At 41.4% G+C, this 18,258-nt stretch overlaps 1 protein-coding gene across 2 annotated transcripts in view; it reads left to right on the top strand.

Annotated features, from left to right (window-relative positions):
• The window catches only part of LOC124147889 (phosphatidylserine synthase 1-like), a 141,512-nt gene that overhangs the window by 19,554 nt on the left and 103,700 nt on the right, over window positions 1-18,258 (top strand). For both annotated transcript variants that reach the window (XM_046518730.2, XM_046518729.2), the window contains exon 2: window positions 9,787-9,878. In XM_046518730.2, the coding sequence (XP_046374686.2) occupies window positions 9,787-9,878 (92 nt within the window). The remainder of the gene's footprint in view (window positions 1-9,786; window positions 9,879-18,258) is intronic.

Here is an 18,258-nt window from a genome sequence, read left to right on the forward strand (position 1 = left end):
ATTAACATTGACAACAACTGGTAGGAGATAACAAGTAGCATACAGATAATTGGGTGAAGCCAGATGTACAGTAAGAACAACAAATAGCACACCGGTAATGAAGACACGATTAATGAAGCCAGATGTACAGTGAGGATAAGGATTAAAAACATTAAACAATTGTGACAAGCTGATTGGATCCTAATAGTCTATTGGCCGATTAAATCGTCATTGGCAGACGAGATGTAATACCCTTGATCTCTGTTCTAGAATGCCAATCAAACAGTTACCATGGTGATTATAAGTCATATTCACTCACTCGCAAAAGACATACATAAAACCTGCCACTTGAACACATTGAATAAACATATTCAGAACAGAGATTCATGTCTGGTGCATGTATGAACCGACAATTTTGCCTTGATGAATTTCTCTCCAAGTGCATGAGTGAGGTGTTCCTCAGTGAGTGCATGAGTGAGGTGTTCCTCAGTGAGTGCATGAGTGAGGTGTTCCTCATGGAGTGCATGAGTGAGGTGTTCCTCGGTGAGTGCATGAGTGAGGTTCCTCGGTAAGTGCATGAGTGAGGTGTTCCTCAGTGAGTGCATGAGTGAGGTGTTCCTCAGTGAGTGCATGAGTGAGGTGTTCCTCGGTGAGTGCATTAGTGAGGTGTTCCTCAGTGAGTGCATGAGTGAGGTGTTCCTCGGTGAGTGCATGAGTGAGGTGTTCCTCGGTAAGTGCATGAGTGAGGTGTTCCTCGGTAAGTGCATGAGTGAGATGTTCCTCAGGGAGTGCATGAGTGAGGTGTTCCTCAGGGAGTGGATGAGTGAGATGTTCCTCAGGGAGTGGATGAGTGAGGTGTTCCTCGGTAAGTGCATGAGTGAGGTGTTCCTCAGTGAGTGCATGAGTGAGGTGTTCCTCGGTGAGTGCATTAGTGAGGTGTTCCTCAGTGAGTGCATGAGTGAGGTGTTCCTCGGTGAGTGCATGAGTGAGGTGTTCCTCAGTGAGTGCATGAGTGAGGTGTTCCTCAGGGAGTGCATGAGTGAGGTGTTCCTCGGTAAGTGCATGAATGAGGTGTTCCTCAGGGAGTGCATGAGTGAGGTGTTCCTCGGTAAGTGCATGAGTGAGGTGTTCCTCGGTGAGTGCATGAGTGAGGTGTTCCTCAGGGAGTGCATGAGTGAGGTGTTCCTCGGTGAGTGCATGAGTGAGGTGTTCCTCACCAAGTGCATGAGTGAGGTGTTCCTCACCAAGTGCATGAGTGAGGTATTCCTCACCAAGTGCATGAGTGAGGTGTTCCTCACCAAGTGCCTGAGTGAGGTGTTCCTCACCAAGTGCATGTGGGTGATGAACATGATAAAGTACCTGGAGAATCAGTAAAACAACTAGGTTGTTTGGTTGGCCAAACTTTAGAATTACTGGTTACATTTACATGACTTAGCGGGCAGAGGTTGATTGACAAGGAAATGTTTATTTGCATTTTCAGATTTCTACAGTTATGTAAATGTCACATTTAATATGTTGCTTGAATATGTGTCTCATATTGTATGCGTTCCTTGTGTGGTTTTGCATGATTTTGTGACAGTGATAATCTACTGTTGGCTACTGCCATCTTATTACAGCAGCATGGAGTGGAGTTACAGTTGTAGATGTTGTCGTGGTTGTGGGGACCCGTACTGTCTAACTTGCCCAATAATTAATTTGTTACCATGGTTACATTTGTTCATTGTGTAATGGAGAGTACTTGACTTGAAGTTTAATGTTAGTTTCCGTTGTCATTGTTAATGGGTAGTTAAGTAACCAGTTCATAGGGAAATAGTTTAAGATTGACAGACCCTTCCTGTCTGAGTTATTTGGTAATATCAGCTGGCTGATTTACAGCAGTGGTGACCCGTGTGAAATGTCACTGTCTTGTTTCGTCTCTTGACGTCAATACCACTCTTCTATGGATTCTACGTAGTGAAAACACACAAGGCATTGAATGGGTTCCATTATTCAGGAGTCAAATATCACTTTGAAGGGCACTGGGAATTAATGACACATCTCCATTATAAATACTCTTGTTCCTGCGCAGAACTTCAATATTTGCTGCATGTTTTTGTAATAGCATGTTCGAACAAATTGCTCATTTCGTCAATATTCATAATCATGAGAAAGGGGTTTTCTTGGTTTTCTGCATGTTATTTTCATCTACAGACATTTAAACCCCATGGGTTTTGATGGTAGATGTATTCAAGAACCGCTTGACATTTGGCTTAATTTTGGACACTGAACGCCATTGTGTTCGGGTCCTGGGGCCGTGAATAGCTGTAAGACTTCTGCTGCAGCCCTAATCACTCACTCACTCACTCCCGAGGGCAGTGAAATAGCCAAATATTTAATGTTAACGGTTCAGCTACTGAAATGTTGGACTTCCGTAAGAAAGGGCAGTTGCTGAAACAATAGTGTTGATGTATAATCATGATAATCCCACTGAAAGAGCAAAACAACAACTCCACATCATATTGATTGGACACTCACTACCACCTGGTGTCTTGCGGTACAGTACATATCAGACTGACATACCCCTGGTAACATGATACACCAACACGTAGGAAAAAATGAAGTCACTGAAATATAAATCTAAAACCTCTGGATTCATACATTTACTTATTATTGCAAAAACAAAAACTCGTAACAAAAAAAAACAAGAACAGTTTTAAACAATCTCATTAAAATTAGATCTTAGTTCTCGCTACCGCTGAACAAAGATCTGAGGACGTCCCATTACGGGTCACGTCAGACCCACCTTGCGCGAACTTTGACCGACCAATGGAATGACCAATCAGAAGGCAGCTTTCTCGTGCTTTACGGCACTAATTTCAAATTGGCGACAACGCTTCGAAACATATTTTGACAAATTCCGATTAAAAATTTGAAACCTGAAAAAAAACCATTCTGGAATGGCTAATTGATGGTCTAGATTGTAAGGAATCGGTAGTTAAACCTGTAACTATCGTTCGGTATACCCCATGTTTAAGTTTTCGAGGTTGTCTGATTAGAAATCACATTCCGACTGTCACAAGCAATGCACTGATTGGTCGGATGAAAGGTTGGTCTGACATGACCCCGAATTGGATGTCTTCAGATCTTTGTTTAGCGGTAGCGGGAACTAAGGTCTGATTTTAATGAGATTGAGTTTTAAATGAAGGGATGGTTATTAAGTGTAATAGTTTAATAGCAGGCACATCCTCATGTCCTCGTGTCCTCATGTTCCACCATGCTTTAGAGTTGCCCTTTGCTACTTGTGCCATTGCGGGAGGTAACTCCATCAGTTTCTGTTCTATTTATAGCGTATCTGACGTAGGGTTGGGTAATAGAGGGGTGGGTACCTGGGTAGGGTTGGGTAAAAGAGGGGTGGGTACCTGGGTAGGGTTGGGTATTAGAGGTGTGGTTACCCGAGTAGGGTCGCGCAATAGAGGGATGGGTACCTGGGTAGGGTCGGGTAATAGAGGGGTGGGTACCTGGGTAGGGTCGGGTAATAGAGGGGTGGGTACCTGGGTAGGGTTGGGTAATAGAGGTGTGGGTACCTGGGTAGGGTCGGGTAAACTGACAATTCAACTATGGTCTGTATCTTAATATCGATGAAATTTTAGGTATCGGTGAATTTTAACAGCCCTACTCATCACCCTCAAAAATGGCAAATTTCTACTATTGGGCAGTTTGGTAAGGACTACAGGACTAGTGCCAATTTCCAAGGCTGTTCATGATAGACGATACAGCAGCATTGAACTAGGTGTGAAATATTTTTGCTATGCTGTGGTGCAGTTAGGGATTTATCTCTTAAAAGGGAAAGTTAGTATCTGTATCATTGTTGATAATATTGGTAATTGCCCATACATGACTATAGGCGTTGACTACTCTACATTGTAAATGTTGCATCTTGTAAACATGGTAACATGTCCAAAGGATGGCATCAGATATGTTTCCATCCCAAACAACTTTATGTGTTGTTGTTTAATGCTGCAATATTCCAGCTGTGGAATGGCCTGACTTCACTGAAGGACTTTATGCTATCGATTTGTGGGACTTGCAACTATGAAAACCGTATTCGACATAATAAGCGCCCAGGGCGCTCTCAAAATTAGAAATATGGGGCTCTTATTAGAATATTATTTTGGTGAAAAACTAAAACAGAGTTGCACATGAAAGAACATAAATTACGTGGTTTATGCTGACAGCCTGAAAAATATATTTTTCCAGAATTTAATTTCCCATAATTAAGGATGCATATAACACATGTATTATACACGAATAAATAAGTCTTTCTTGTGTACATTGAACAACCGGAAGGGGTGCTAATTGGGATTGTTCTCGCGCCAATATATTAGCAAATCTCGCCGTCGGCGCTTATTAGAGCGGGCGCTTATTACGTCGAATACGGTAATACAGTAAATTGGGTGACTTGTTTGTTGAAAAGGGGGAAACAAAATAATGGTCGATACTGGCTAGAGAATTAATTGTTGAAATAAATATCCTCCACGATTATGATTTGCTGCATTTTTTAATGTAATTTACTCTCATAGTACATGTACCCTACAGAAAGACTTGACTGCTTACCCAGCCTATAAGTCAACCAGTAAAAAACATGCCTTACAACGGTACGCATGGTCCAAAGAAATACCCTCTTTCTTGACCATTAGCACGACACCTTATATGTGTTAAGTGACCTTTAGTGGGTGAAGGCGAGGTTTTTATTATCAAATTTATTCACAGAGGAAGCAGACACTTGATCATTTTGATAAAATATGGCTGCATGTGACTGGCTTTAGGTTGGGTTCTAGAGTTTCAGAAAAATCCAGAGTTCTGGAGGTAGAGAGCATGCTGACACTTCCACCATGGACAAGTTGACATTTTCAGGTTCTGCTATCACCTGGTTGCCACCCCCTGCAGAGTGATGTAGGGTAATGCTTCATCCCTGTAAATATGAAGGGCGGTCGGGTAGCCTAGTGGTTAAAGCATTCGCTCGTCACGCCGAAGACCCGGGTTCAATTCCCGACATGGGTACAATGTGTGAAGCCCATTTCTGGTGTCCTCTGTCGTGATATTGCTGGAATATTGCTAAAAGCGGCGTAAAATCAAACTCACTCACTCACTGTAAATATGTAATTTGGATAGAAACAAGCAACTGCATAGAAAAGAGACCCATTTAAGATGGGTAATTCAGAACCTGGGGAAAATCTAGACTTCATTTGGAGCTGACAGAAGAGCTGGGAGGAAGTGAAAATAATATGGTTTAGGGACTGTGAGACAGACTAGGTGTGATGCCTTATTGGTCTCTCAGAGAAGGTAGATTGGCTAGATTGAGTAACAGTCAGGTAATGGCTGCTATTCTTCCAATTGGCAGGATTACTGATAGCGTGGTGTGAAAGACACACCATTGCATTTCTCTGTCTACCTGTGCCTGAACCATTTGACTCCAACACCAACACACATCTTGGCATTATTGTCGTTTGATTTGGGTCTGTATATTGTGTTGGCAGATGGTCTTGTTATGCACAGACTTCAAACTTGTGGCCAATGTTGTACTGCAGTGATAGCACTTGTCAGAAACCATTAACAGAAACCCTGACGTGTTCCCATTGTTGCTGGTTGGAAGGTGATTGGATCAGGTGGAATCTTGACAACAGCAAAACTCACGTCCTACTACAGGGTGCGCACATAACTTGAAAAGGCCTTGAATTTTAGAGTTTGTCTTGAAAAGGCCTTGAATTTTAGAGTTTGTCTTGAAATGGCCTTGGATTTTAGAGCTTGTCTTGAAATGGCCTTGAATTTTAGAGTTTGTCTTGAAAAGGCCTTGAATTTTAGAGTTTGTCTTGAAATGGCCTTGAATTTTAGAGTTTGTCTTGAAAAGGCCTTGAAAATAAACATCATGATTTGAAAAGACCATGAATTACAACCTGACTACACATCAATTTATGTTTTTCTATCTGTATTTGAAATACATATGTGCTTGTGAATGTCCGTGAACGTATGCAATAATGCTGCATGATTATGAGTAATTTAAACGTTGTAGCTGATATTGCAAAACTCACTTGCATGATAGTTATGAGTTCTACTGAATGAAGGCGATTGCCATCCTGGTTGATCTGGGATGAGATTTCGCCTTGAATTTGACGACAAGTACCTTGAAACAGCCATGAAAAGGCCTTGAATTTGTTGAGGACAAATCCGTACCATTACCCTGTACTATTTGAACATTCAGAACTTCTATCTTCTGGAATGGATGTTTACTGACCCTTGAAATATCCTGAACAGCTGCAGAATTGACTACTCATGTTAAGCAAATAACTGATGTGCAGCGATGCTTGTACTTTCTCTATTTTGTTGTTTAATCATTTCAGTATTTTTGTCTTTGTGTTTGCAGTATTGATATGGTAACATTGCATACCGGTATATGGTATTATTCAAGACCCAGAAATTGAGCTTGGTTGTTAATTATGGAAGTATATTAATAGACTATAGACAATAGTACTGAGTAGGACCCAGGTACCTACAGGACTACCCAGACATATGGTTGGTCACATGATATATTGCTTGATGACAAAATTTATCTGGAACTCCATGGTTACACTACAAGTCACTAATGTTTACATTACTTTCTGACTGTGCACCCATTCCTCGGATGTTCATATGTTTGAATGAAGATAAAACTTCAGTAAACTTCAGTGTGTGCATGACCAGATCGTTTTATACGTGTATAAATAGTTTTTGCCTGGGCTCCATCAAACTATTCCCAATCAGACATTATGTACCCAACTCTTGAGACCTACAGCAGGTACCCGGGTAGGGTTGGGTAATAGAGGGGTGGGTACCCGGGTAGGGTTGGGTAATAGAGGGGTGGGTACCCGGGTAGGGTTGAGTAATAGAGGAGTGGGTACCTGGGTAGGGTTGGGCAATAGAGGGGTGGGTACCCTGGTAGGGTTGAGTAATAGAGGAGTGGGTACCCGGGTAGGGTGGGTAATAGAGGCGTGGGTACCTGGGCAAGGTCGGCCAAGAGGGGTGGGTACCCGGGTAGGTTCAGGTAATAGAGGCGTGGATACCTGGGTAGGATCGGGCAATAGAGGGGTCGGAACCCGGGCGGGTTCGGGTAATAGAGGGGTGGGTACCTGGGCAAGGTCGGCCAAGAGGGTTAAATACCCGGGTAGGATCTGGTAATAGAGGGGTGGGTACCTGGGTAGGATCAGGTAATAGAGGGGTGGGTAACCGGGTAGGATCAGGTAATAGAGGGGTGGGTAACCGGGTAGGATCAGGTAATAGAGGGGTGGGTAACCGGGTAGGGTCAGGCAATAGAAGGGTAGGTACCTGGGTAGGGTCGGGTAATAGAGGGGTGGGTACCGGGGTAGGATCAGGTAATAGAGGGGTGGGTAACCGGGTAGGGTCAGGCAATAGAAGGGTGGGTACCTGGGTAGGGTCGGGTAATAGAGGGGTGGGTACCTGGGTAGGGTCGGGCAATAGAAGGGTGGGTACCTGGGTAGGGTCGGGCAATAGAAGGATGGGTACCTGGGTAGGGTCAGGCAATAGAGGGGTGGGTACCTGGGTAGGGTCAGGCAATAGAGGGGTGGGTACCTGGGTAGGATCAGGTAATAGAGGGGTGGGTAACCGGGTAGGGTCAGGCAATAGAAGGGTGGGTACCTGGGTAGGGTCGGGTAATAGAGGGGTTGGTACCTGGGTAGGGTCGGGCAATAGAAGGGTGGGTACCTGGGTAGGGTCAGGTAATAGAGGGGTGGGTACCTGGGTAGGGTCGGGTAATAGAGGGATGGGTAACCGGGTTGGGTCAGGCAATAGAAGGGTGGGTACCTGGGTAGGGTCAGGTAATAGAGGGGTGGGTACCTGGGTAGGGTCGGGTAATAGAGGGGTGGGAACCTGGGTAGGGTCGGGTAATAGGAGGTGGGTACCCGGGTAGGATCAGGTAATAAAGGGGTGGGTACCTGGGTAGTAATTTGCACTCATCACAGCCCAAGTTCACTTCAGGGACTATAATGGTAGTCTTGCACTACATATATTGAGGTTCAGGCAAACAAAATTAAGATACGCCCATCTAGCTGTCACTGGTACTGAAGACTTTCATAACCTAGGTAATGAACCAAGCAAGGTCAAAGTTTCATTAATTGTGTTAATTTAGTTGTTTGATGAGGACCATTAGTACCTTGCTATTGATCAAATGAACATGGTAGCTCTGTTTGCTCAGAGAGAAATAGTATTGATAGCTTAGACCTCCTGCATTATCATTTTCCATCAATGCTCAAGTGAAACAGTTTTTGTATGGAATCCTCAGAACTTTGAATGCAAGGCTTGGATAGCACTGACATAGACCTGTTCATGGTTATTGATTGTTCGGTATCATCTTATTCCCAGAAATATCAACTATGGTGGGCATTGTCCGTAAAATGAACAAGAAATAGTCAATAGCTGCAAATAAGACAGCATTGCTGAATATGCTTGGGTATTACATTACAGTACTGGGTGGTCACGTAGCCTTGTGGTTAAAGCGTTCGCTCGTCACGCCAAAGACCCGGGTTCGATTCCCGACATGGGTACAATGTGTGAAGCCCATTTCTGGTGTCCCCCGCCGTGATATTGCTGAAATATTGCTAAAACCAAAATTGGCGTAAAACCAAACTCACTCACCCACCCACTCACCAAACCACCCACTCACCCACCCACCCACTCACTCACTCACTCACTCACTCACTCACTCACTCACCAAACCACCCACTCACCCACCCACTCACTCACTCACTCACTCACTCACTCACTCACTCACTCACTCACTCACTCACTCACTCACTCACTCACTCACTCACTCTTACAGTACTGGATTCAATGTTTGCTCATCACAGTTTACCAGAACCCAAACTGGTATGATTTTGAAAGACTCAGCATTTTATAAGGGGAGCATTTGAACAAATAAGTAAAAAAGCTTGAAAATACTACATGTTTCTCCTGTGATCAGGGGTGGATTAATCTGGAAGTCATTGACTCAAGGCATAGTGTTTGAGATATTCGTCAAAACAGTTTATATAATTCTTGAAACTTGTGGCAAGTCATTTCAATACTTCATCTTGTTCAGTGTATAGATGTTGGCACACAAGAAATTGTCCTTGGACTAATAGAATGCAAATATCTGTTAAGTACCATGTCTAAATTCTTCAGACAATAATTGGACTTATCTCATATTAACATTTATATGCGTCACCATGGTAACTTCTGTATTTTATTAACCAGTGATTTTTATCATATAAATCATGTTAATGGCAAATAACGTCATAACAGCACAAACTTGCGACTTAACGAAAGGGTACAACATAGCTGATGAAACATGGACACTCAAGTGTAACTTATCATGATGATAATCATGATCTTTTGTCATGTTTATTGACTGATTTATCCACTGATTGCTAGATGTTTCACTTCTTTGATTGACTGATTTATCCACTGATTGCTATATGTTTCACTTCTTTGAGAGGCATTCAGAAGTTCTTATCCTTACTTGCTCTGTTTGTCAATAGACATGATGGAGAAGTGTTACTGAGGATGATTGTTAAACCTATGTCATGTAAATGTGTGGGAAGGTATTCACTCAATATTACCTCTCATTGGCAAGTATCTATCAACAGACATCACTAGACCTATGTGCATGACTTAGCTGCAAATTTCTCATAAGCTGGCCATTGTGACATGGCCACATATTTGTTGAACCATTTTGCTCTCACTCACTCACTCACTCACTCACTCACTCACTCACTCACTCACTCACTCGTCTGTTTACAGAGATGACAGCCTACCTGAGGAGAACATCTGGAGCGGCATCTGCTGCCTCGTCTTCTTCTTCCTCATCATCAGCGTCTTGGCCTTCCCTAATGGTGAGTACCTTGTTCGCAACACCAGTCGTGCTGTACAGGAAGGACAACCTTCCCGGTTCAGTCTCTAAGCTGAACATGCTCACAAGCTTCATGCCCCCCACCAACCCCAAATACTTGTGTTTCAGGTAACATGCTCTAAGAGATACGAGTTGAAAGAGAATACATATTAATTAATTATTTAAAATATATTTGAATAAAAAAGTTTCTTCATGTTAAGAAGATATTTTTAATTTGGTTGTTATGAGTAACTTTCGCACTTTACAGAGTGTGCTTACCTGAAATATGAAGTGATTAGTCTGTGACTATTTGTTAGAAGTTGTTGCGTCCACAGAAATGCATGACCTTGGTGGAACTGGAGGTGTCACATGGAGACTTTGTTTGGACAATTGTTCTCCCGCCCTTTCAAGGTCATTGCAGGCTCCTACTATAGTAGACCACCTCCGTGGTCTAGTGGTAGAGCGTCCGCCAGGAGAGCGGAAGGTCCGGGGTTCAATCCCCGGCCGTGTCATACCAAAAGACGTTAAAAGATGGTACTTGTTATTACCCTGTCTGGCCCTCGGCATTAAGGGGTTAAAGCAAGGACTGGTCGGCACACACACACACACACACACACACACACACACACACACACACACACACACACACACACACACACACACACACACACACACACACACACACACACACACACGTCGCTATATAAGTGCAATAATCTTGGACGCGACGTTAAACCCAATTTCACCTCATCTCCTACTATAGTAGTTGTTGGAGTCATGACTACAGCTGCTGTGAAATAGTCCATTCTCTAGAGTGTATAGACATGTTTTCAAACTCAATTAGAGTCAATATTTATGAACATAACTTTTATTGAAATTATTACATTAGCCGATTGATTTTAAAAAAAATGAACTGAATTAACCATTTGTTTTGTTTTGGTGTTTTTACGAATAAGACAAATAAATATTGATGTCTCTTATGAGAATTCACTACTACTCTCAACACATTTCCTCGTGTAACCAAGTATGTGAGTTGTCTTATGCTATACAGTCACCTTATTGGAGTTCATTGAACCTTAACAATTGGTTAATGTGGAATGTTGGTTGTTAGGTACGTAATGATTGATTAGCTGAAAAATTGACGTATTCACACGGCACAGAATGGAGGAGAAATAACGGAAACATGGCTGACAAACTGTCAGACCAAAGACAACTTTATTACATTTCTTGTTACGACTAGTCAAAACAGAAATGGTGGTGGTGGCAATGTCCCAGGTAATATCAATGGTGATGACATTGAACTTATTTACTAATAAATGGTTACTGTTTCAATACTTCTGAGAATGCTTTTCAGAATCTGGCATCAAATTGGGGACATGGGTGGCCCAGTTGTCTAAGGTGCTGCAATTCTCTGTGCAGAGTTGCGTCCCTTGGGCACGCCAGAAACCTATGATTGTGGGTTTGAATCCCGGTTCGCCCCAATTATGTTTCTAGGTTTGTCAGCACCATACCCGTGCTCGTGGGTTTCACTGAAGTGGTAAACGTCTGAGACCTGCATCCCTTTGGGCTTTCCTCCCACATTAAACTGACAGCAGTGATATAACTGAAATACTGTTTAAAGCGGAGTTAAACCCAATTCACTCACTCACTTTACACCCTGTCGACAAATTGCAGCAGTTATATGATGTGCTGTTTTCATCTTTTGTAACAGATATGCTGTCAAATTGTTGAGAATACAAGCCCAAACTTGTCCTACATTTCAATTTTCCGAAGATTTTAATCTGAACATGTTATCCAAGCTTACCCATGTAGCTAGACTGGCATTAATTCACATCAACTTGGCCTGCTTAATGGCTTAAAGTGCAAGTCTCATGGGGATATACAACTCTGCAGATTTGGATAGATTGTAACATTGTTAATGCAAATAGCATTTTGAAAACATCGAAAGCGGCTCGTAAATAGGTTTATTTGTAAGTTTGTCCTGTCTATCAATTTCAAAGGCTGAAATGAAAATACAGCGGAGATGAAGTCTTTATACACAAAGGCTCCATATGTGATATTCTTTGAGGAAATTACCTTCAAAATAACCGATTGATCTCACACAAACAACCTTCAAAATAACCGATTGATCTCACACAAACAACCTTCAAAATAACCGATTGATCGCACACAAACAACCTTCAAAATAACCCATTGATCGCACACAAACAACCTTCAAAATAACTGATTGATCGCACACAAACAACCTTCAAAATAACCGATTGATCGCACACAAACAACCTTCAAAATAACCGATTGATCGCACACAAACAACCTTCAAAATAACCGATTGATCGCACACAAGCAACCTTCAAAATAACCGATTGATCGCACACAAGCAACCTTCAAAATAACCGATTGATCACACACAAACAACCTTCAAAATAACCGATTGATCGCACACAAACAACCTTCAAAATAACCGATTGATCGCACACAAGCAACCTTCAAAATTACAAGCTTGATCAGACACAAAACCCCCACCGCTTGATCACACAAGAAGCCCACCACTGGCAAAGCAAACCTTTTCTTCACCCCTTTTAACTCTTGACATTCACCTATCCACAATTAACCAATGTTCATCTGTACACTGTATTTTACTTTGTATGAGTAGGAGTAGAGGATTGAAATATACTTCTCCTTCTTTCAACAACAGAATTATGACAAAGGCCATTTTCATCACAAATTGAGTTCACTGTTCGATCAGTGAGTGAGTGAATATGGTTTTACGCTGCTTTTAGCAATATTCCAGCAATATCATGGCAGGGGGACACCAGAAATCAGCTTCACACATTGTACCCATGTCGGGAATCGAACCCGGGTCTTTGGCGTGACGAGCGAACGCTTTAACCACTAGGCTACCCAACTGCCCCTACACTATTCGGTGAGAAAACAGTGTGAGAAACATACTATTTCTTCAATTGTGTTTATTGTTTGTTGTTGCATTTATTTTGTTGTAAGACTTTTCTGTGTTTGAATCGTATGTACTTTGTTCCTTTTTGCGGTATCCTGATTCTTGTTAAAACTTACCAATATGTCCGACTCTGACAGTGACAATAGGTTTCAAGTTAGCATGGAATGTGAATGTTTTTTGGAAGATGAATGGGGATTTCGGAAGAAGTACAAGTGAACGCCTACGTGTGACCGACAATAGTGCTGAAAATAATCCCCATTTTGGACAGGTTGATTACAAGTGATTGCAAAACAGGATGGTTTGTTTGTTTCGTATATTTTCTCCAGATTACAATATCCAGGTGCAGTCTTGAAATAGCACTACAAATAGAAAGCGACATGTCATAGACCCTGTCAATCCGTGTCACTTGCCGTTTTACGTTACACTATACACTTGGCTGAGTGTGTTACTTTGTGATACTTGGACTGACTGCTGGCATACATTATGTTATAATCTACTGCAGTAACCCTGCACCACTAAAATTGAAAAGGAAAATATCTTATGATGTTAAAATTATATAATGTTAAATCAAGGTTACTTGAATCCCCCCACTAGCCATACTCATGACATACATGGAATCCACACCGGTATTATAAAGAACACAGGTCTCCCAACAATCAATGCAAGGATTGCTTATTATTCTGTATCCGGCTGGTGGTAATATCCAATCAGCTTGCAGACCTTGCCGGCCGTGCTAATTTAGTATGGTTGGGACAAATCCAGACCTCAAATACATACTTTTAGCTAAGTGCAACAGCGCTAACTTAACATTTTCACACTTTTTTTCCTGGCCATCTTATTGTACATCATACTGGCTACATAATGATGTAGGAAAAATATGTTACTATTTTTCATGATACTTGCACTTTAAGTCGCTGATTGAGATATGACCAAAGTTCCGTTGCGATTGTCCTGCTCACCGATCATCAAGGCAATCTTGCAGGTACATGGCACTTTTGTAAGCCTATGCTTAAGTGTTGAAGGTACAGTAATCATGGTGAAGATCACTCTGTGGACTGAGGCCTGTAGCCATGATGATCAGAATACAATTGTCCAGATTGTTACCAGACCTTGACCTAACTGACTGGTTGAAATTTCCTGTTTGTCGGCAATAGGAATCCACGGATCTCCCCTCCAGAACTATTGAACTGTTGAAACCGAGCTTGGAGTAATTAAGTGGCTGCGCAAAGGCTAGCTTGTTGTATGAACAAGGTCATCATGACCATTGCTGTCTCCATCAGATTTATTTCTGTTGCATTCCTTGCTTATCACCCTCCCCTGAATGGACTCATGTGCAGAATCATTGGGTCAGAGATGTGATGGCACTCCAAGGTTTACAATATCGGCTTTTTTTCTTAATTGATATTCTAAATGTTGCCTGAGGATGAAGATGTGCTCCTCCAACGAACCCAAATCCTGAAGCCATTTTTCATCCTAAAATGAAGAGAGTTTGGACTGGAGAATTAGGTATCCTTGTTATCTGAAGAAATAAAAACCTGCATCAAACACTGTAGCTTGAAGCATTTCGGGAAATGTTAAAGGACAGATTCAATTGTCAATGGCATTGGGTTTTCCTGTATTTGATATGTTGACAGTATTTGGACCAATCAATATAACAGACAAGCAAGTTGTAATCCAGAGGGTTTATCAGAGTTAAAAAAACAAAATTCAAAATGTCTGCTTAATCATATCTGTGGACAGAGAGTTGGAGCATCTCCTCTGTACCAGACGTATTCCTCCAAATCATGCATTGATGTCAGAAAGCAAATGTCATGTGTTGTTTCCTGTGATATTTCTATTTTAAAAGCACTAGCCGTGACAATCGACTCCTTGTAAGGAAATTAGAGGACTATACATGTCTTCAATAAAAGATTTCAAGCTTTCATGGCATTTAACAGTTAATTGTATGAGGCCAGCTGTGAGCTTTTCCAAGTCAATTTGTTTAAGACCTGAAAAAAGATATTTCATTTCCCTATTTCATGATCATGATTAGGATAATTGTATGTCAATGTAAGAAGTGAATAAATTGAATTTGGTTTAAAAACTGCTTTGAATAGTGTTTCAGAGACATTAACATGAGAAAGGTGTGTTAAGGTGTGTAATTTATTAGGAAAGCGCAAACAGTTGCAGGTAGTAGTATTTTAGTATCTTGGTGAAACCCACAAGGAGGTGTGTGGTGCTGACAGACCGAGGACCAATACAGGGTGAACCTATGGTGTAGATGGTTGCCCCTTTGGTGAAACCCACAAGGAGGTGTGTGGTGCTGACAGACCGAGGACCAATACAGGGTGAACCTATGGTGTAGATGGTTGCCCCTTTGGTGAAACCCACTAGGAGGTGTGTGGTGCTGACAGACCGAGGACCAATACAGGGTGAACCTATGGTGTAGATGGTTGCCCCTTTGGTGAAACCCACTAGGAGGTGTGTGGTGCTGACAGACCGAGGACCAATACAGGGTGAACCTATGGTGTAGATGGTTGCCATTGTGGTGAAACCCGCAAGGAGGGGTATTGTCATGACAGATCAAGGATCAAAATGGGGCTAATTTTGGATTTGGACCTAAAGTTATGGATCCAGGAGAACTCTACATTTTGATTTTTGATACTTTAGGACTCTGGGCCGCCTGGCCAGCCCCATTCCTGAAATATATTTGAATGTAGACTACTGATGCAGAATAGGAACAGCATGCTCACCATTGGCAATGTATGAGTTGAGCTGTGTGCAAAGTGTTGTTTCTTTTCCATATATTTCCTTCGTGTTTCAAGGTTAATGTCAGCAGTTGAATTTGAAATGTTGTTAGATGTGTCAAGAATGGTAGAGGTTAAATTGGATTCTGTGATGAATTCCCTGAATGATTATTGTTGGTTTCGTTGCGAGGATATCTTATTATTTACATGATTAACAGTAAGATCGGAAAATGACAGCCAGGTTCACAGTCCCTGAACAGTATTTTGTCCCCTTGCCCTGCCCTAACTGTAATGCTATAGCGCTAAATGGAACACTTTAATCCAGATAGATTTTACACTGGTTCTGAAATTCCCATCTCACTGGGTTTCCATTTTAGTTTCAATGTAATTACTTGTGTCTATCGACCCATGAAGATCCGGGGTAGAATAGGTCTTCAGCAACCCATGCTTGTCGTAAGAGGTGACAAATTGGATTGGTCAGGTTCGCTGACTTCGTTGATGCATGTCATTGTATCACAATTGGGTGGATCGATGCTCACGATGTCAATCACTGGATTGTCTGGTCCAGACTCAGTTATTTACAGACCGCCGCCATATAGCTGGAAAATTGCTGAGTGCAGCGTTAAGCAACAAACAAACAAACAAACAAACAATCAAACAAAACTTGTGTATCAAAATTATATATTTTCAGAGACTAGGCGTAAGTCTAAAACATTCTAGATGTCTTGTTGTGTCTTGACTCTTAGTAAGTGTGCATCATGATCATATATCACGAGGCTAGGGTGTGATGACAACGTAGCAGTGCTGTACATCCATGATAAGAGCGGGGAGGAAGCAATGTGACCAGGTTGTATGTAAACAAATAATATCTCCTATCCAAAAAAAAGATAAGACTTTAGGGCTGTAATTCATTGGTCTTGTTCAGGGAATTCTGGAAAATCCAGATTTGTGTATTCTTTAAAGCCTGATCACAGACCGAATTTTATATAGACCACCATCATATAGCTGGAATATTGCTCAAACAAACAAACAAAAATTAAAAACATTTCAATCAAACACACATTTTATTGATTCTAATTGCTTAGACACTTGTAAAATTATATGGTCATATAGAGCGATCAGTAACTCAAAATAGTGTTGTCAAAACCATGAAACCTTGACAGAACGTTTGTCATGTTTTTGATCCCAGATTAACGTAATGAGTATTAAAAGATTTATGCTGGTCTTCACCAAGTCAGTTTTATAAATGTGTTGGAAACAGGCTTCGTATGTATTGATCTGTGGCCGAAGACGGAACCCCAGGATCATGGCGTAGGCCTTGCTGAACCCCCTCCCCCAACATGGGGCTGGATGGAACAGCTGATGGCCTGGCATGGATGGGTCACACTGTCACCATGGCAACTGCCCTTTCCTTGCCCCTTAGAGATTTACTTCACTCAAATCATTGATTTCAGTTAATGATTGTGTGGAAGTGTTCCTAATTAGCGTTAAATCTTATGCCAGCAAGTGTTATATGAGTGAGATTTCCTTATTTCCTGTCCGTTTTTTTTATCTACTCAAGCCGAGATAGAAGGTAGAATATTTAAACAGATTGCCGTACATAACATGCCAGATTGCCAGATGAAAATAGTTGGCTTCAGTGTTTATGATAAGAACCTCCATGTTGAACATGTTGAAGGAGGGATTCTGCATCAGGACAAACATGTAACAGTACAGTACGTTTACACAAAGAATCAAAGATTTTTATATTTTTTAAAAATGTTAACATCGTTAATGTTCTTGTTCTTGTACTTGTGTACATTGTCAGAATATTTGAAACCCTTCAGATGGGTTTGTATATTGGCCAAAAAATTGTATTGAAAAAATGTTTTGTGTATAACGACATATTGGGAGCTGAAGTGTTTGACTGTGAAAGACACTGATTGTACATTCAGATCCTATTTTCTACATACTAAATCCAGTTTGTAGTCATGAATACATGCGAGGTAACACAACAGAAAAATCACTTCTGCGTTCCAACGTTTTGTCAAACAATTTCGAAGAGAAGCATCATTTGTGAATGAGCTTCTGTGTAGATATTAGGTCAAACGATACAAATGATAACAAAACTTATTATTATTATAATAATAATAATAATAATTTTCTTATTATTTTTATAAGTTTACCCAATATACCGGAACATACACAAAAATATTACAATACATATCATTTGAAAATTTGAAATCTGTTTCAGTATACCAGTATACCAGTCATACCCTGCAGTCCTACATTCTAGTATTATGTCTAGTTCAAGTTGAGAAATTTCTACATTCTAAGCATCATAGATTATTTCATCCTGAAAATGCTTTCATGAAATGGTAGCTGTGTTCTGAACAGTACTGTATGGCATTTTGTGGGTATTTGGCCACTGATTGAACTATTGATGCATTTCTATATCTCTGCTAAGTGTTTCGTCCTTGCTGCTTTATACCCACTTTGGACCCATGAAGATTCGGGTTAGACTAGGTCTTCAGCAAGCCATGCTTTCCGTCAAAAGCGACTATGCTTGTCGTAAGAGGTGACTAACGAGATCGGCTAGTCAGGCTTACTGACTTGGTTGATCAATGTCACAGTATCCCAATTGCGTGGATCGATGCTCATGATGTCCGTCACTGGATTGCCTGGTCCAGACTTGATTATTTACAGATCGCTGTCATATAGCTGTA

This window comes from Haliotis rufescens, unplaced genomic scaffold, assembly GCF_023055435.1.
Source record: "Haliotis rufescens isolate VD_foot unplaced genomic scaffold, xgHalRufe1.0.p SCAF_1, whole genome shotgun sequence".
Classification (NCBI taxonomy): domain Eukaryota; kingdom Metazoa; phylum Mollusca; class Gastropoda; order Lepetellida; family Haliotidae; genus Haliotis; species Haliotis rufescens.